General features: G+C 39.5%; 1 protein-coding gene across 1 annotated transcript; it reads left to right on the plus strand.

Moving 5' to 3' along the window:
* Positions 1 to 4,257: 4,257 nt before the first annotated feature.
* On the plus strand, positions 4,258 to 20,481 carry LOC126819679 (uncharacterized). The gene is made up of 12 exons (XM_050547854.2): positions 4,258 to 6,573; positions 7,496 to 9,483; positions 10,182 to 10,293; positions 10,650 to 10,748; positions 12,021 to 12,119; positions 13,766 to 13,864; positions 14,827 to 14,918; positions 15,707 to 16,052; positions 16,779 to 16,961; positions 17,770 to 18,053; positions 18,513 to 19,183; positions 20,411 to 20,481. Exons 1-12 carry the CDS (start codon positions 4,282 to 4,284, stop codon positions 20,479 to 20,481), a joined length of 6,336 nt encoding a protein of 2,111 aa, XP_050403811.2. The 5' UTR covers positions 4,258 to 4,281.
* The last annotated feature ends 452 nt before the right edge of the window (positions 20,482 to 20,933 follow it).

Raw genomic sequence — 20,933 nt, forward strand, 5'->3', positions numbered from 1 at the left:
CTACAATCTCGCCAACAAGCACGTGCCCTAATCTTATTAACATCTCAGCGACCTTGACAAAAATTGAGTCCACGGTAACCGGAGGGCCGCCAGGGATTAAGCGAAAGGTTATTTCATATTCCGATTTATAGTATAGTATATTTGTCCTAGAGTAACAACACAAAACGTCACTTCAGTCAGTTATATAGAGGGATAACTCGTGTTTTCCTTTTGCGTTCGTCACTTCCGATTCTTGAAATCTTCATAACGCATCTATCGTAGCAATTATCTCTGTGTTATACTTGGAACGTGTTTAACCAGTTCAATCACATATGTGATAATGACTGGCACCAATATTGTCCTTTAACCCGACCTTTCTTTCCTTCGGGTGAAGTTTGTATATGTAGTAACATGACTACATGCCTGCTAAAGATAACAGGAATTTTTTTTTTCCAATGGATTTCAGGAATGGAAGCATGGCATAATGGGATGACGAATTTTGAATTGAGTGTGGAAGAAGAAAGATTAGATATAATTCAGTTGTTATATAAAAGGTATGGTTTTACTCACCTGTATTATATATAAACAGGCGCGGATTCTGGGGGAGGGGGAAGAAGAAAGATTAAATATAATTCAGTTGTTATATAAAAGGTATGGTTTTACTTACCTGTATTATATATAAACAGGCGCGGATCCTGGACGCGGGGCAATTTTTTACCCCATATATTCGCGCGGGAAAGGAATTAACAGTCAGTTTAGGTTGGATACCGAAATTTACTCCGAAACGAGTAGGTTGGTGACTTGGTTGATTGCCCGTCAGTCCGCCCACTGAGGGCTGGGCTTCGCACTCCCAAGTGGGGGCAGCACGCCCCCCTTTCTGAAAATCCTGGATCCGCCCCTGGAATGTGCATAACTCTCTTTTATGTTTTTACCATTTTTATGCCCCCTGCATTTGTAAATAGACTTAATTAAATCAATCAGTCCATAATATCGTAATCAATGTAGCGAACATTAAAATTGTAATTAACAATAGCAACATGCGGTCGATGTCTGTTTACGACGCTAAATACTGCCGACGGGAATAACATTGCGTTATTTCCCCTGTATTTCCATATTTATGACTGTTTACGACGCTTTACTGCCGACGGGAATAACATTAAGTGTAACGTTACACACGTCAAGCCCACTACCCTAAATCAGAGTTATTCTCCCCTGTATTTCCATATTTAAATCTCATTTTATACGCTTTCATTTGAGCTTATTTAAAATAAATGGTATTCTACTTAAATTTTATTTTCCGACGTGTTTGTCAGTTGCGCGGGACTCAGGGCCTGACAAGGAGAGCTGTCTTGTCGTTCGGATGGGACGAAAAGCCGAGATCCCGTGCACGTAAAAGATCCCTTGGCAGTTGGTATTCGATATAAGCGTAGGCCAGAGTGACGCTGTCCGGGCACAATTTCCCTCATAACACACTGTATGGCGTATACCCGTCTTCTTTAGCCCAGTACAGGAGCAGAACAGTAGGACGTTAAACCCCATTTCGTTTTATTTCATGTTGCTTTATATATTTTGTTGGTATTCTTTTTAAGGTCAAATTGCAGTAAAACTGATCGACCGAATATGTGGGTACCTCTATTGGAAGCGGCTATTTCCCGGTTCTATTGGAGTATTGTTGGATGGTGTCTTGAATATTTGAGGGAGGCTGACATCAGTTTTCGTAATCACAGGTACGCACAAGCCCGTAACTGTGTGTGTGTGGGGGGGGGGGGGCTGTGAAATTTTTTTTGACTATAGATAGATATACATTTCCCGTCAATTTTACAGCACCCCTGAGAACAAACACTTCCACCCACCCTCGTTGCTCTGAGCTAGTTACGGCCCTGGGTAACATTCCGTTTATTATATGACAATCCTTACGTATTTTCTAAAGACAGAATAACTTTCTTGTCTGAAAAGACAATTTTTCACTTGTACATGTTTCAGTTCATAGGTCGGAAAACTCAAACGTATCCCAAGAAAGGAGCCACGGTGGCTAAGTGGGTAAGACGCTGGCTCGCTATCCTGGAGGTCGCGTGTTCAATCCTTGCATTCCCAAAAAGTTATTCAGGATTTCCGGCGTGGTTTCCTCTTGTCAGTGGTGCAGGAAGGCTGCCTAGTCTTCGGGTGGGATGAAAAACCGAAGTCACGTCCACACGTTGGCGTGGACATAAAAGATCCTTGGCAGTCGGAATTAGATATAAGAGTAGTCAGTAGGCCATAGTGCCTTTCTCGGCCAACAGGTGGACCGAACCCGCGATCTCCAGGTTAGCGAGCCAGCGTCTTACTCATTTATCCACCATGTCTCAGTTCATGTCTAGAAGACCTCATACCAGATTTGGTTTATCAGAGATGTTCGAGCAGCTAACCGTTTTTTCGTTTTACAATAGATCTGTTTAAATTATATTCTACCTTTTCAGGGATGCATTGATGTCGATATTTTGTAAAGGACCGGAACAAATCTGTTTGAAGCTCCTGGAGATTCTTCCAGACTCGTGGTGGTCAGATCTATCAGCAGAGGAAGCTTATGATGTGATCTATACAAGCACTATTAGGAATGATGACTTTTCGACACATCTGCTAAGTTCTTTAACTGAGTCTTGTTCATTTGCTCTACCCAATGTTTTAAGCATCCAAGACAAGCATAAGAGAAATTTGCTCCATTTTTTCTGCGCTCAGGGAAGACAGGGTATCATTAGAAAAGTACTCAGTCAATTGACAAATTGCGATTTTTGCCGAGTGGATACGATTTTGAATTCTCCAGATTCGTCTAAAGCGACTCCATTATGGTATGCGCTGGCATGGCACCGATGGGACGTTTGTCAAATGTTGATTCTTAACGGAGCAGTTCTTCATAAAACACGCTTTGTTCCGTTGTTATATACCAGAAAAATGTTCCACGTTGAGAAACATATTTCAAAAACGGCCAGTCCTGGCATTAAAGGTGGTGTTTATCGAGCCCAGTGTCAAAGAAATAAATCATTTGATGCTGATTGTGTTCTGGGCTCACGGGGACCGTTTTTCGATCAGTTATATCGAAGAACAACCAATGTATACACGACTTTTACTGACAAAGCAGCCATCATCCCCATTGACAAAACCGATAACGAAATCATTTCATTCAACAATACCGGAAGTTTCCCCAATATGCAATATTTGTTAAACCTGATGTTTCAAGCACGTGATAAAAACGTTTCCATTTTCCATATAGCTGTTGGCACCGGAGACACTGCATTAATTTCATCAATACTAGAACAACCTCTGTCCCGATACTGTACACAAAAATCAAAAATATCATCAATGGCATTCTCTCTTGTAAATAATAGAGATGACATGGTTGGTGTGTGTAGAGGATTCGGAATTTGCAATTACTTCAGGAATATCATCATTTATCATGCCTTGGCATCCATAAATCTGACCTCAGTAGTAGAAATGATCGCAAAAACAACCAAGCGTTATCAATGGAATATTTCAACCATTAATCCGTTGCGTCTACAACTTGAGCAACTTGTATCAGTTGAAAAGGATGTCCGTTCTCTGTCACTTTTTCCGACACGCGACCATCCACAGACGATCAGTGTTAAACTTTTGCTGAATTTGATCCAAGAGAACTCTTCGGCACATAATGATTTCTTGTCCAACTCGTTCCTGTTAGCTGCAGTAATCACCGGACAACCATGGTGTTTTGATGTGATAAACAGTGTCTGTAAATCAAAAGCATATTATGGAAGTATCATTTGCCGACCCCTCGTGGCTGACCTCCACATGGTAGATCTCCTGTTCCTGTTTGCCCCTGCTGATAAAACTAGTTTCCATGGAAAGAAAGATATTGGTGCCAGGATTCAGTGTTTGGAGAGATTAACCGATTGTCATCTAGACATCGCTCTGCACCAGAAAACACTAGAGATCATCAAAGACAAGCGTATTTACAATATGGTAGTGCCAATGTTACAAGCAGGAGCTCTGACGCGTGAACAGAAAGACGATGAGCTGTGGTTCGCGTTGGTCACTGAAGCAGCTGGTCTTGGTTATACTGAATACGTTATCCTCATGTGCAATGAATATATAACTGAAAGCAGTTTTACTCCTGTCTTCCATCGATTGATATGTTTAAGTGCATTAAGAAAATACCAGGACATGTTCAGTAAATTATTGGAATATGGTGTACGCCTGGACTTCCTACAACCTGTGGAACATATCTGCAAACAAAATGGTGACAAAAGTCTGTCTATATTTGAGTGTACTGTCATAAGTGGTGTCGTTTCTATGGTTAGCGATATAATAAATAGACTACAAACTAACGGCATGGTGGACATATCATCTCTTAGACCATGTCTGGAGTTTGCGTACGCAAGAGGCAATAAGCAGATCTGTGATTTATTGGAAAAATTCACGATGTCGGTGTCAAGAAATATCATGTCTATAGACTTTTGCCTCAAACTGTTCTCCATTGCTGTTCGAAAAGGTAATGAAGAAGTCTGCATATCGTTACTACATTCGCGGAATTTAAATGTTATGAATGCGTCGGTATCTGGAATGAACAACTTAGACTATGCTTGTATGTACGGAATGAAGACTGTTGTGGACGAAATGATTCAGAATGTACAACCCAGTGAGCTCAATTCTGTTAATGAAGACAAGATGAATGCATTGGATTACTCCAGAGCTTTCGGACACATTGAACTATCCACAGATCTGGTGGAGACATACAGAGCACGATCATTTCAGGACAGTAGAACATTGATGCATTATGGGTGGCTGAGCCACTGTCTGCGTCAAAATAAGAATTTCCCTCAAAGGAACAATCCCAAGCATCTATACATCAAACAAGAACGACAACCACTGACATTAGTTACTCTAATTCGACTTGGAGATGATAGTGGTGCCGTTAGTTTTATTAAGGCCGCCCCAGAGACTGTCGTTTCTAGTTTAGAGAAGAACTACAAGAAATACCCACTACTTCATCTTTGCTCCAGGTACAACTGCCCTGAAACGTTGAAATTGTTATTCGAGTCATTCCCAAAATATTCCGTTAATGATCTCAAGTCATGGAGCCTTCTTGAACATAAAGGACGTACTGCTCTAGCAGTCGCCGTGGAATGTAACGTGGTGAACATAGCCAAAATACTGAATACAGGGGATGCGCTGGAGTGGAGATTTCGAAATGGTGAAACTGTTTTTCATTGGGTGGCTAGGTATGGCAGTTTAGAAATGGCTGATGTATTAACCGAGAATATTTCCTCTGATGTTTTGAGTCTAAAGGATCAGTGTGGGTTGACTCCTGCAGCAACAGCTGTAGCTTGTGGTAATCAGCATATACTACATTTGTTATTACCAACAGATACTTTTGAAGGAAGTTGCCATGGTGACCACAAAAAGACCGTATTTGATTGTGCCGAATGTTTGTTAGATTTCTGTATCGGATGGTTCAAACATGCGCAGACGGGAAGACAAATACACCCACAAATTCTAAATAGGAACATTCACAATTGCTTTAAAACGGTTGTCGGATTTAGAGCCCATAGAAAAAAAGGAAAAATGGTTTACACGCATCCATTAGCGAAGTTACTTATATGGGGCCAGTGGTCAAAATCGGACATCTTGATTCAAAAGGCATTAAATTCAATGGGTTACCCAGCACATACAATTCTAGCAAAGATGTTCTTGTTCAGAAGTAAACTTGGGGACGATGAATCTGTTATGACAATCGCCCTACGTAAACATATGACGGATGTGGCTGTACATATTTTAAAAAAAGGATACCCATTTAGTACGGGTCAGTTGAGTGAAATGATTGTTAATTCAGTAGGGAATCATATGAATGACCTTGTTCAAACTCTTCTTGAACTCCAGTACCCTCTTCTGACAGCAAGAAACACAGTTGGATGTTCGGTTCTTGATGCAGCTTATGCAATGGGCAACCATACAGTGATAGAGCTATTTGAATCAAAAATGAAACCCGATGAACGATCTTCCCATCTTTCGATACTTCCTCAAATAATGGGCCATGTCTCAACTCTGATTAGGTGTCGAATTAAACCAGGCGGGAATTCAACAAATGAATTTAGTCCAAGGACGGCTGGGCTGTCCATATTTGACATGTACAGGATCTTACCTCAACATATTATGACCGAATTCTTTAACAATTTGAACATGGTTCATAATGGATTAATATTAGTTCCGGTAAAATTGTTCAACAAAGATGTTTTCATTGATTCGGAGACTACTGGAAAACGGGCTGCTAATCTCGACACTACAAAGCAGAATGTCGTGTCAATTATTTTGTCCAAACTCGTATTGGGTAGGTACCCGAAGAGACAGCACAAGTCTTGGGGAAGGTTTGATAAAGTTGTGATAGAATGTCTACCCAAAGATAGCCCTGAAGATGCTTCATTAGCAGTAGAGGATGGCATCCTGCGAGATAGAATTAAAATTCACTGGAATGAAGCAATCCAAAAGTTAACAGTAGAAACAGCAGATGTCGTGAGTGGTGTTGCAGATGAAATGCGTCACAGAAAAATCATCAATGATATCATGATACCCAAATTGAACGAACAGGTAAGTCTTTAACCTAATTCTCTACCAGTCAAAATTCCGCTTTGGACAAAAAAGGCAGGACTCGTTAAAGGGACAATAACACTCTTGCTGGCTTGAAAGCTCCGGGAAATAAATAATATCTCTATCTAAGTACTAGATGTTTAAGTGTCCTACCTGTTGTGTAAATTAACCATTACATCCTATTTTACTTGTCGAGAGGGTACGAAAATATTTTGAAATCGAAGTTTCATTTGAAAAGGTTTACGTTAGACGTTTCAAACCATTATGTTGAGTTTTTCAAAATTTTTAAATAAGGTGTGTTAAGATGAAATTTGTATCATCAATTAATTGGAATATTGTAAAATAGTACAATTTGTTGACCAGAATAAAGATTGGGACATATTATTCAGTTACAACAAGAGTGGTATTGAGCCTTTAACAAATGTAACGTGGAAGAGGACGCAATCTGAATAAAATACACATCTATATTTCGTTTCGTTTTTTTTTATACTTTCGATGGCCTACACCACATGAAGATCTGACCGGTGGTAGTGGAAGGTCGCGTCAGAGGTCGTACGAACGGCTTTCGACCCTATGACGTCAGACATTGATTAACAGACGGTTTCATTAGCTAATCCGCCACGCCATCCCTAACGAGGTTGGGCGTGCGACTCTACTCCTTGTCCGGTTTCCTTCCATTGCTAAAGACCCCTAGGCGCAAGCGAATTATTGAAATAAAATTGAACCATATGTTAGTATGGAAATGACGAAGTTTGTGTCGAGTGGACGTTACCCCTCCCCCCCCCCCCCTGCTCTCCTCCCTCTCTCCCTCCCTCAGTCTCTCTCGCTCTCTCTCGCTCTCTCTCTCTCTCTCCCACTCTCTCTCCCTCTCTCTCTCTCTTCAGAAAGAGGTTTTGCTATATTATTTTAAATTTTCTTTCAGATTAAGATGCATCTGCCGAATCTTCGACTTGATGTAAGAATCGACTGGTCTTCGATTGATAATATAACCAATATGGAGGAGAGAGAAAGTGTAGTTAAGGCATTGGTTACAGAAGATTCAACAAATCCACTGTCAAGATTAACTAAAACTGCTGCAACCTGTGGACAGTTGATACAAGACATTTCATCGATGCTGAACAAGGCCTCGACCCAATTCGTAATCCGTATCTTTAAATATGTATCTAGCATCACCGTCCAATATGCACCAGGAGAAGATATTATAGAAAATTTTAATCTAGATCCAGCAGACACCCTAATCTGGAAATTCGATTTGAACAAATCCGGTTCAAGGTTCCTTTTATTAACAATCCTGGAAGTTTGTCATTCTGCTTGTGTTGGTATTCTTGATGGCCTTATTAAGTTGTCACGATCACCAAGATGCATAAAAAGAACAAAATCCCAAATTTCGAAAGCCAAAAATAAGAAAAACAAAATGAAGGTGAATATAGACTGGAACTCGTTTTCTAAAACTCAAAATGCTGCTGATTTATTTACATTATTTCGGCAATGTGTAAGTCTACAGCTATCACGACTGGGCGCAACATATGACGCCCTGTCATATCTGGACTTGGATATTGATGAACTGTTTATAACAACAGCCCCTGCACCTGATCGTGCAGGACTGGAATATAATCACAAAATATTAACAGTTATGATTTATATCTACAATCCAAACGAAGGCACGTGGATGACAACGGAGATTGACTTTAAATCTAAGCTGGTAGAATTACAAGCAGATCAGTTGATTGCAGATTGGTCCACAAAGACAGGACTTCAGGGAAGACGTCAACAGTTTTTCAAATCAGTTGAGTCACTTCACACTAGCACTGGTGTTGACGTCTCTGTGAAATATCCAGAAAAAGAACTGCTGAGCTTTATTTGTACACAGAAATATATGGAAATGGCAACCCCCTTTAAGCAGGTGCACTATGAATTACGACATATAGCATCCGTTATAAGAGATGGCCTTGGGAAAGAATTGACACCATATCTTGAATGTTCAAATTGCTTTTGGAATCTTGGAAAATGTGATGCCAAGGCGGGTAAATGGTGCTGGATAACATCAAACGAGACCGATTCAGTCCCTTTATCAACCCAGCTTTTAATATTACTCAGGACTAAGCTTAATAAAATCGTCCTTAAGACCGTTACCAAGGATACCCTGACAGACGTTATAAAAGTTAAACCTGTTTTGATTTGGATTCATGTGGACTCATTTCCTTCTAATATAGACGGTAATTGGAAGGAGAGGTTCCAAATAGTTATTGTTAATGGTCAAGTTTTCTTTGTTTCCGATGCTGAGAAAGCTTTGAAAATTTATGATCGTCTACCAAAGACTTTTGGATATCCATTTTCACAGGAGGATTCTGATGTTGTTATAAAGACATACAACGCTTTATCTGACACCATCTTTCTAAAAGATAAATATACAAACCAGAGTCACAAGCTAACCAATGCCCTGTATTATTGCAGGTGGTTGAGCACGGCACAGCAGGGACACAGGCTGTCTTTCGAAGGCATAGATATGGAATCCTTGAACGAATTAGATATTTTGGGTATCAGGGATATATTGTCCGACCGTGATTCTTACATTAAGAAAAATATATCTCCTCGCGGATCTGTTACTGTTCATGTTGATGGAGGTACTTCTGGAAATGATGCTTCTGTGGGTCATGATATCCAGGCTACTCCAGAAGGGGATGTTTGTATTAATGTCTTTAAAATGAAAGAAAATGAGATAGTTGCTGATACTGAAGTGTCAACCGAAACTCCACCTGGTCTATTAGCAGACTATGATGACTGCGATGTTCCAATTGAAAACAATGAAACTAATGACGATTACAGATTAAAACTCAGAATTAAAAGAAAACCAATGAGAAAGAATATACCGTTAATTCCACGCATTGAACAGAAACTAAGTAAGAATAAGTAAGTATTTCCTTTGTATCAAAAGAACTTTGTTGGTGGCTCTGCTGGTGACCATTGGCGTCGGAAACGCTGTATACATGTATATTTGTGACTTCGCTTGTCTGTCTGTTCGTCTAATCAGGGTTGGTGGCTACACTAGGCCTACCCGGAAACAATCTGATAAAGATACGGATCTATATTTCGTTTCGTTGTTTTTATACTTTCGATGGCCCACACTACATGAAGGTCTGACCGGTTGTAGTGGGAGGTCGCGTCAGACATTGATTAATCATTCAGCGTTGACGTTTCTAATGATTTACCCACAGCTCCGTGCACCTCACGCCAAAAACTCGCCGTAACAGACCATTTCATTGGCTAACCTAACATCATCCAGAACGCGGGTTATATAACAACTCTTCCAGATCATAGTGTAGTAAAGACAAGTAAAACGAATTTTTAAACTATAAAAAAAAAATAAACGAAAAAGGATCTGCGTTTTAATCAAATTTGCGCCGAAATTGAAATTGGGGTATAAAGACAACTTGGGCAGGGTAGGGACAAAGACCTTCGAGTTTTAGGAAACCCCTATAAAGAAGCGTCACAGGACTCCACCCATGCAAACATCTAGTTATTTTCATAATTCACAGTCACTTGGTAGTTGTAGTGGTCGAATTTGTAGGCCTATAATGAACTATTCATTATTATTTTTGTTATTTTAGAAAGGTTTTGGAGAGAGTGACATCTAAGTTATTGGATGTAGCTGGAATTGGAAGCACTGCTGTAATTCATAAACTGCTAGATGTAGGCGCAAACATCAATGCTGTGGATTTGGTAGGTTTCGTTTACTGGCCATTTCAATGATAATGGATTTAATTTTGATGAATCCCAGTATTTGACGAATATTGCCAACATGAGGTGGTCTTATATGCTATATAAAAAGTTACCTGGTTGTTTCCAGATCAATCGGATTAAAATACACATCTATATTTCGTTTCGTTTTTTTATACTTTCGATGGCCTACATTACAAGTAAAACGAAATTTTGAACTATAAAAAACGAAACTAAATAGGATCTGTGTTTTAATCTGATTGTGTTTGGTAGATATTAAATCCCATTTATTTGTTTCTCACCCATCGGAAGTATTTATATCCATAAACCTATACATTATCCGTTGTTTTGTTTTACAGAATGGGTGTACACCATTAATACTGGCTGCTAAATCAAGTCAATATGTGGTGGAGAAATTGTTGTTATCTAGAGGCGCAGATGTCAATATCCGTGACGAGGTTTGTTCTTGTTTACTTCATCATAACCCGATCTAAAGTTCCATTTATTTTCCATTGATTTCAAGGCGTCATCTTTTTGTGTCTTAAAACAATAACACTCTTCTATCCAGGAACATCGAGGCCCAGATTTTTTATTTAATCGCCTAGAATTAATATCTAAATAACATCTTACAACCTTTTTTTTTTTAAAGACAAATATGGAAAATATATTTTAGCTTGCTACGGCACTGGAGCGTTAACACTGGAAAGACGCGTGTTAATCTATCACAGTTTGAAGGATAATTACTTGATCGGTTCTTGACCTTGGTCACATTTAATTTTTTGTAAATTTTCTAGTACTTGAAGGGGGGTTGGATGGCCGAATGGTAAGCAAGTGCGCGCTGTATCATAAAGCCTGTCATTGAGTCAACTGGCGTGGTTTCGAATCCCCGGTTGTACGTGACAAGGAGTAGGGTCGCCTGTCCAACTTTGTGGGTTTTCTCCGGGTCCTCCGGTTTCCTCCCCGAAATGACCTAGTTTGTGTCGAGTGGACGTTAAACTTCATTTCTCCCTCCCTCCCTCCCTCTCTCTCTCTCATCTTGAAAAAATATCCCAGTGCAACAACCACGGACAACTTTACTGCTTGTTTCGTTGCCTGGTGACTTTCTTTCATGGGAGATGTCTGGCATCGTTTGAAGGCTATTCCATTAAATGGACATTATGGGAGATTAGATAAAGAGCTGGCAGTTCTCACAATAATAGATAAAAATAGATAACGTAAAAAGAATATGCTGAATATTTCAGTCAAATTGATCCACTCTGAACCGAGATATTAGCTTTTGAATTTTAGGCCTAGTCTCGATCATCATTACTAAAGTCGGCACAATAAAAAAAAACAGGGTCTCGATTATCCATTTTTGGATTTAATCATTAATGAGCGTTGAGCAGCAGATCGGTTTTAAATCCAGTAAATATCGCAGGCTAGCGATAACATCGAGAGTTGATTATGGTCTGGATAAGTTAATGTTAATTAATTAATAATTTAGATGTGGGCGTATCCTGCCTGGCAGCCGCTGGTTGGATTTAATCATCAATGACATGGATAGTTGATTATGGCCTGGATCAGTTAATTAATGTCTAATTAATAATTTAAATAGCATTTCAGGCCTAAAGAGAGACCTGAAATAAGCAGATTTAGCTCTTGTATAATGTATGTTTAAGATCCCCGTAATTCGTGGCAAAATTTTATTTCAAAATTGAATTCTAATTCAAAGTTTCATCTTCTTTTCACAGCGTCGATGTTCGGCATTACACTATGAAGCAGGAAAGGGTAATTCTGATTCTGTGTTGCTATTGGTAACGCATGGTGCTAAGGTTGACGCCAAAGACAAGGTAGATCCCCGACATTTTTAATTTTACATTCTATTTGTATTTAATTTTTAAGGCTCACAAGAATAGTTTAGATGGATAAACTGTTGTATTTTTGTTAGGAGTTTTAAAAGTATAAATGATACACTCCTTGTAATATCAGACATATTGCTTGAGGATACACATGTTCCTGAAGCAACGACCATGAGCTTCACAACATCTAGCCGTTGCTTCAATACTCAACAATTCCCGAATTTTTGCGCTCGCTGTGTTTACACGTGACTAATTAGCATTGTCCAATCAGAGGTAGTGGCACATAACACACTGTAAACAAATATGGCGGCCTCCATAGGAAAATAAATAGACAAGTTTACAGCCATGATTTTTAGCAACCTTGACATTGATTGAACCTTGACCGTTGCAACTCGATTGTCACCTTAGACATTTTAGCTAGAAGCGCGAGACTTGATAATCGTAACCATATTTTTAACGACGGAATCTGATAGGATCACAAGCTGGGCTTATACCCAATCGTAATTAGTGCTAAAATATGCGGGGTATTACGTGAAGGGCTTGATAAGATGTACGTAGTTAAGGCGAGATCAAGCCTTCTATTGAAGATGGAGGATACACATCTAGAATGTCTAGATTCTCAAGTGCAAAACCAATTTGATGAAAACACAGATCCTTTTTCGTTCCGTTTTTTTTTAGTTCGTTTTTTTTAGTTCGTTTTTTTTAGTTCGTTTTACTTGTATTTACTACACTAGGATCTGGATGAGATGTTATAGAATCCGTGTTTAGCCGATGAGACGGTCTGTTGCAGCGAGTTCTTTGTGTGCGATGCACAGAACTGTGGGTATCCTACTAGAAACATCAGCGCTGATTGGTTAATCAAATGTCTGACGTCATAGGGTCAAAAGCCGCTAGTATGACCACTGACGCGACCTCTAACTACAACTGGTCAGACCTTCATGTAGTAGAGGCAGTTTAAAGTATAAAAAAACAAAACGAAACGAAATATAGATCTGTATTTAAATCAGATTGGGGTAAAATGGGCGGGCCTGACACAGTGTGTCTAGTCATTTAAATCGGGTAAAAACCTGAAGTTCTATGTGCACTTTGGTACTACACGTAAAAGATGTCAGTGGGATCGGTAATGTTGGGTATTAAAGTTACAATTTCATATTTTCTAAGAAAGTCAAAACATAATTATTTCTATGTCTTTTGCTCAATAGGTTGTCAACTCACTATTATACGATCATAGGTGTCATTCGCACACTTACAAATCTTCACACTGGAAATAATAACACAATTACCTTCCAATTACCTCCCTTGTTTTCTTTTCTCCACCATGGAGTAGCTATCTTCAAACGTTTGAATTTGAAAATGAAAATGATATTTTTGCCAATTTCTCAGCTGGCAATAGTGAATTATAGGATTTATAGGTTTATTCTTTAACAAGGTACGACTGTTTAAAGATACCATCTATTTTAAGGCTTTATTTTAATAAATTTTAAAAATATAACTTAAAGATATGAAATTGCAACTTTAAAGCACATATTTTTCTAAATACGAAACTGTTTGTATTATCGGTTATTTTTTTATCATATAAGAATTACCTAATTTACACGAAGGTATATATACATGCCATGTAATTGATTGTATTTCAGCTTGGATGGACTCCATTACGATATGCTATAAACAACAGCCATCTAACCACTGCTGATATGTTAGTTTTCTGTGGAGCTGATGGAACTATTGTTGATAAGGTAGTATTCGTTATACCTTACTTAATATAAATCATCATCATGTCTTCCTTCTATGTCTGGTTCTACTCATTTTCTAATTTATTTATAAATTGGAGGTGAGGGGGGTCACCGCAGTTGACTCACTGACAAACCTTATGATGCGACGCGCACGCGCTAAGCACCCCCCCCCCCTCCCCACAGTGGTGCAGAGCGGAGGACGTAGGTTTCGTGTACCCATGCGTAAATGAACCCTTGACGTTAGGAATTTCCTTCAAAGCACACGAGATTGCGGATGTCCGTCATCATTATCCCGATTCTTGGAGGATGTTAAACCCCATTTTATTTCATGTCAACAATTCAATTTGCCATGTAAACGCACGATACTGGATGTTTGTTCGATCTGGAAAATATCTTTCCATGTTTATACTCACAATTCTAACCCTAACCCTTCGGAATAGTTTTACCCGCAATCCATTGTGTTTACAGCTTCAATTTGCACTTTTGACATGTAAATTGTAAACCTAGCCCTAACCCTAACCCTAGAAAGATATTTTCCAGATCATACAATGATCTAGTATTGTGCCATGTAAACAGCAGTTTATGTTGTGAGATATCAGTGTCTCAATGATAGCAAATTGTGGGATTTCCCTATCCGGATTATTTTCTTTCCTTACGAAGTGTGCCTTTGTGGCTTCATGTCAAATATCTGAATGTTCACAGGAATAATAAACCGCATCTTACATCCTAACATGTATCTTAGACATAACAATGGTATAATTATTTGATTGGAATGCACGTAAAAGATCCCTTGGCAGTTGGAATTTGATATAAGAGTAGGCGATAGTGCCGCTGCCCGGGCAAAATTTCCCTCATAGCACACTGTATGGCGTATGCCCGTCTTCATTAGCCCAGTTTAGGAGCAGAACAGTAGGACGTTAAACCCCATTTCATTTCATTTCATTTCATTGCATTTGATATTACAGAAGAAAGAATCACCCATACATGTATGTGATGACCCAGCTACATTAAAATTGATGAAGGAAGGTGAAAGAACTATTTATGGTTTTAAACATGGGTAAGGAAATCTTTATAAATAATATCAAAATACTACTCTTTAGAATTCCCAGGTCATTGGTAAATTATAATTCCAACGCGCATGACCTTACTAAAAAGCATTGGGCAAACCTCGGCAGACTTCGATACCGTAATTTAACCTCGGCTGTATGACGAATTCCGCCATTGGAACTAATTTCAAGTCCCCGCCCATGAAGACGCCTGCCGTGAAGAGTGTTTTATCTCAAGAAACTGTACCTAGTTGGTTATGTACGTCGAATAGCAAACGCTTACAAGGACAACTTTGCAATGAAAACTCAACACACTCTTCGAACGCCGCCATTGTGAGAACTTCTTTCTGAAAGCGGCCAGTTTTCCCTATAAGTAAACCGGTAGCCGCATCACAATTGTAGCTACATATCACTTACCGTCATACAGCCGAGGTTAGATGTGGGGTACCGGAGGCTGTCGAGGTTTGCCGAATGAGGGGGCAAACTATCATACGAGTTTGTGACATTTGAAATTTCGGGACTTTCAATAGGTGTGAAATATTGTATTGGGAATTTCACTCATCATCTTACTGATAGGTATGGTGACCCTTTTGGATTGTAAGGTTACCAACGGTGTTTGTCTTTCATAGTAGTTTTTAAATCCATTTAGCTTACAAAGGCGAAGTTGGCAAAAATGTCAGAAGTCAAAAAAAGAGTTAAGCACACCCTGTATACTAGAATTTTGGTTTCAAAATGACATAACTATTTCATTTACGAAAACGTTTTTTACTCCATTCTTTTCTCCTTATTATTTTAACAGGTTGGTAACGACTGAGTTTGCTATACTTGAAGCAGGAAAATCACAGAAATTATGGAAGATCAACCTCGCATTATCAATCCCATCGTCTCTTGGAACCGGTGCTATATATTTTATCTGTCGACGAGTGCAACCGGAATATTGTCGGCCATCTTTAAAACCTGTTGAAAAGGAATGGTTTTTGAGTGACGTGTTTGAATACAGATGGACTGGCATTCATCTCAAAGACTACATCACCGTCTCCATCCCAGCTTATTCAAAAGCAGACGTCTTTGATGACGTATATCTGAAGACAGATAAAGGGATTTGTGAGGAATGTCCTGTTGAATTTAAACAAGATGGCGATGAGGTATGGCTTCGAAATCACAAATGAACGAAACAACACCCCTGAGCATCTTTAACTATTAGAAAATATAGACAGCAGTATATCTTTACGTCCTGTTCATTCAGATAATACTCTATCCCGTGGGTGGATGGCCGAATGGTTAGCGTCTGCGCGCTGTACCATAAGGTCTTTCATTAAGTCAACTGGCGTGGTTTCGATTCCCTGGTTGTACGTGACAAGGAGTAGGGTCGCCTGTCCGGGTCCTCCAGTTTCCTCCCACCGCTAAAGACCCCTACTGGCAAGCGAATTATTGAAATAAAATTGAACCATACGTTAGTCCCGAAATCCGAAATGAACTAGTTTGTGTCGAGTAGACGTTAAATCCCATTTCCTTTATTTAAGCTTATATGCAGTTTTTACACTTCTAAAATAATATGTTCTTCTAATTGTAACAATATTCTCTGTTATAGCTAGTGTTGTAGCTTCTAATTTGCCCGGTTATAATTAATCTAAACTCTTCTCTGTTATAGCTTCAGCCTGTCCAGTTATAATTGATCTTAAATCCCTCTTTTATATGTAACTTCAGCTCTTATATGTAGCTTCTGTTCTGTCCAGTTACAGCTGACCTTAAATCTGTTCGTTAATAGTTTAAATATAGCATCAGTTCGAGCAACTCGAAATTGATCAAATATTTGTTCTTTTGTTCTTTTGTTCTTTTACAGTTTATATGTATGTTCTGGTCTTTTGTAGTTTATATGTAGCTTCAAGATCAGACTGGTTGATATGAACGCCTTTGTTCTGGTAGCTAGACCAAAGACTGACAGGTTCCTGCTAACACCAGAAGGAAGAAAGTTTACATCAGCAATCGACCATTTGGTACAAGTCGACGTTGGTCCTGGATCAGTTCATCAAAATGGATACCTTTATTTAGAGGTGAGTAGAACGTACCCTTCAGTTTTACAAGCCCAAGAGGGAGGTTGGATGGCCGAATGGTTAGCGTGCGCGTTGTATCATAAGGTCTTTCATTGAGTCAACTGGCATGGTTTCGATTCCCCGGTTGTTATACGTGACAAGGAGTAGGGTCGCCTGTCCAATCTCGTGGGTTTTCACCGGGTCCTCCGGTTTCCTTCCGCTGCTACAGACCCCTATGCGCAAGCGAATTAATGAAATTAAATTGAACTATGTGTTAGTCCCAAAATGACCTGGTTTGTGCCGAGTGGACGTTATGTTAGTCCCGAAATACCCCCCCCCCCTCTCTCTCTCTCTCTCTGTTCAGTTGATTGAATGTATAAAGTATTATGCTATTTTTACATGTATATATAATATTTTGAAAAGGGACAACGAAATACCAGTATCGTTGTTCAGAGTCCTTTCGAAGCTGATAATAGGCTATTGTCACCTGGAAACGGTGCATTAGAGAAACATTATATGTAACATTTATATCAAGAACTAGCCATTCTTGCTATAATAGTTCAAAAATAGATAACGCAAAATTAATATATTGAAAATTTTCATTCAAATTACTTTATTCTGAGCGAACATATTAGCATTAATTGTAACCACCGTACTGGTGCTTCGAAGCTTAGCCTTCTTACTATCTTAACAACATCAATTGTCTTTACCAAAGAAGACGCCCAGGTTGCCTCTACCAGTTAGAGTAGGTCACAGGCCCATGTTTCCCGCCCACTGCCCTCTTCTGGTCTTGTTGTAGCTAACTACAATATTTTCTGTTATTTTTCAGGTCATCCCAAAGCCGGAAGTAAATGAAAATGAACTTGGTAATGTTTTATCATTCTCCCACTTCTATGAGTTGAGTCACTCAGAAAACCTTCTACTACCCTTTGACCTCAAAGTGACCTTGCCCTTACCTATAGATTATTTTGGAAATGGCGATCTGTATGTGTTGGCTAGCACCATCGAGAAAGTTGGCTCTGAGGAAGAGATAACCAGTCGTATTATCCAATCAAATCCAATTACTACTGGCGGTGTTGTAACATTTATGTTGTCCGTACCTCAGTTCACTTGGTAAGTATGATCGAACGTGGGAGCCACGGTGGCTAAGTGAGTAAGACGCTGGCTCGCTAGCCTGGAGGTCGCGAAAATTCATCGGAATTTTTCGGTGTGCTTTCCCCTTGGCGGTGCTTCAGGACAGAGGGTCTGACAAAGACAGCTCTCTAGTCGTTCGGATGAGACGAAAACCCGAGGTCTCGTATATATACATATTGGCGTGCACGTAAAAATTCCTTTGGCAGTTGGAATGGATATAACAGTAGGCTGTAGCGCCGCTGTCCAGGCAAAATTGCCCTCATAGCACACGGTATGGCGTAAATATCGCAGGCTAGCGATGTCTTCGAGAGTTGATTATGGTCTGGATAAGTTAATTAATATCTAATTAATAATTTAGATAACATTTCAGGCCTAATGAAAGACCTGCAATTGGCTGATTTAGCTCTTGCATAATGTATGTTTAATCGATATTTCCAGTTGTAATTTATTGGAGTGGTGTAATAAACCAGAAGACATGTGGCTTGACAGAGAACAAATTGTCATCGATACAAACATTAAACTGCTGCAAAAAGCACGGAGACGGGGATACAGTGCTGTCTTCATGACTCTCGTCAAACCAGCTGAAGCTGCTCAAAATGCTGGAACTGATCATGATGCTGAAACGGTTGTCGAATGCGCAAGAAACAACAATGTATACAGCCGATTGCGTCATTGGGAGAACCAGGGTTTCAAGGCTCAAGTTCCAACCTTCACCAAAGAAGTTTGTGTGTACCCAGAACAGGAATTCGAGTTGGATATTGAAGGAAACGTCTCCAAAGTCGGTCATACAGAGCAGAGACTACAGTTCCATCCTTATCGTAAGAATTTTCACAAGATGCGAGTGAGTGTAAATGACTCCGAGAAGGATCAGCAAGGCTGGGTAGATGTTCGTACGCAACGTTTAAAATCACTTAGAAAAAAGAAAGCACCGCCGCCAGGTGCCCCTCTGGCTAAAATGATGATTGATCTATTAATAAATAAACCAGATCAAGCAGAAGTTAAAGCCAAATGGAAGACATTCCGTCAAGCGGAAATATCGAAGGCTAGTTCATCAGGGACTCCAGCAATAACAGATCATTCGGAAGATAAAATTCATACTCCTTTTAAAGGTAATGCTCATTCATACTTGTGAGGCACGCATCATAGGCTAAGTGAGGGGGGCGTAATGGTTTTGAGTTTTTGGCAAAAATCACGCGGTTTCAATGCGGTTGTCAATATTATAATCATAATCATAATGTTCAACCAGTATCAAACATATACCGTGGATCAGATATGCTACAAATCCACTCTAGCATGTTTCATCCGGCGGCATGTATACTCCATGTATACTCTTCAAAAAAAATAGGGGATATTGAAATGCAAATAAATATGTAGGTTGTGATATGATAAATAGTCATGGACACTTGACATGTTCACAGATGGAGAACTTATCGCCCCAACAGAACCACTGAGTTGCGACACGCAATAGCGCCATACACGTGGGAGGGGTTCATTGTAAAATTTGACACTTCAAGGAAGGGTTGGTGAAAACTGCCGCTTGCTGGTTTATCCTCTCCGTGTTTGCTTTCCTATCGGTTCTTGCATAAGATTTACTGTTTAGCGCATCTTTGCTTTAGTGTGTTACGTTTAATTTGATCGGGAGACGTGTTCGTCGACGTCAACGTCAACCGACAACACTGCAGGAATTGGCCGTGGCATTGCAAGAGGAGTGAGTCAGATTGCCCCAAATCGTGATTGGACGGTTGATTAGGAGCATGCCACGACGAATTGCCGAATGTGTGAGGATTGGTGGAGCAATTACTCATTATTAAGACAAAAATCAAAACCGTTCATTTTCACTTTGGCGGTGTATCTCTTTGCGAGTGAAATGGGGCCTTCAGATAAGCCGCCCATATGTACTGTTTATGTTCATGTGTAGGCAATTGGCCTGTTATTAACATACACTGGTTACCTCTAATAAAAACAGCAGTGCATTTCCACAGTTTTGTATTGTTTCTGAATATCACCTACTTGTTTTTGAAGAGTATATATCGCGCTAATTCCATATATAGTCGTGCTCACAGTGCTACAAAAACACAACCACTCTTGAAAATATTTCTTAAATAAGTAAGTTTTCAATCTGGATTTAAAGGAGACTAATGATGGACTGGAACGAAGATTTTCAGGTAGCGAGTTCCACAAATTGGCAGCAACAACCTAATGAGCGAGCTTCAAAGGAGCTGAGTTTATATTTTTGGACAATAAGGTTGTTCTTAGTACTGGATCTTAGATTTTTCGATGGCATGTAAGGTACCACTAGTTTTCTCAGATAAGATGATCATATATATTATTTGTAGGTTTTATGACGGACAGCCTAGTGATGAAGCTGTCTAGAAGAATACGTTCAGGTAGCACAAGTTCTCTCTGATAAGATGATCATATATATTATTTGTAGGTTTTATGACGGACAGCCTAATGATGAAGCTGTCTAGAAGAATACGTTCAGGTAGCACAAGTTCTCTCTGATAAGATGATCATATATATTATTTGTAGGTTTTATGACGGACAGCCTAATGATGAAGCTGTCTAGAAGAATACGTTCAGGTAGCACAAGTTCTCTCTGATATGATGATCATATATATTATTTGTAGGTTTTATGACGGACAGCCTAATGATGAAGCTGTCGAGAAGAATACGTTCAGATTGGAAGAAAATGGGGCTATATCTGGGCCTAACAACTAAAGCTATTAAAAAGATACAGGACGACGCCGGACCTCGTGTTACTAGTCAAGATAGTTCATTCAAGGTAGGTAACCTATACAGTACTAAGGACGTGTTGAACTATCTCTAGACGAATTGGTCGGTTACGCGCTAGTTAGA

The sequence above is a fragment of the Patella vulgata genome, chromosome 4 (genome assembly GCF_932274485.2).
Source record: "Patella vulgata chromosome 4, xgPatVulg1.2, whole genome shotgun sequence".
NCBI classification, from domain to species: Eukaryota; Metazoa; Mollusca; class Gastropoda; family Patellidae; genus Patella; species Patella vulgata.

Coding starts and splice junctions, on each gene's coding strand:
- LOC126819679 (XM_050547854.2), top strand. CDS start 4,282: ATGGTTAGCGATATAATAAATAGACTACAAACTAACGGCATGGTGGAC. Junction 6,574..7,495: donor TACCCAAATTGAACGAACAG/GTAAGTCTTTAA, acceptor ATTTTCTTTCAG/ATTAAGATGCATCTGCCGAA. Junction 12,120..13,765: donor AGGTTGACGCCAAAGACAAG/GTAGATCCCCGA, acceptor ATTGTATTTCAG/CTTGGATGGACTCCATTACG.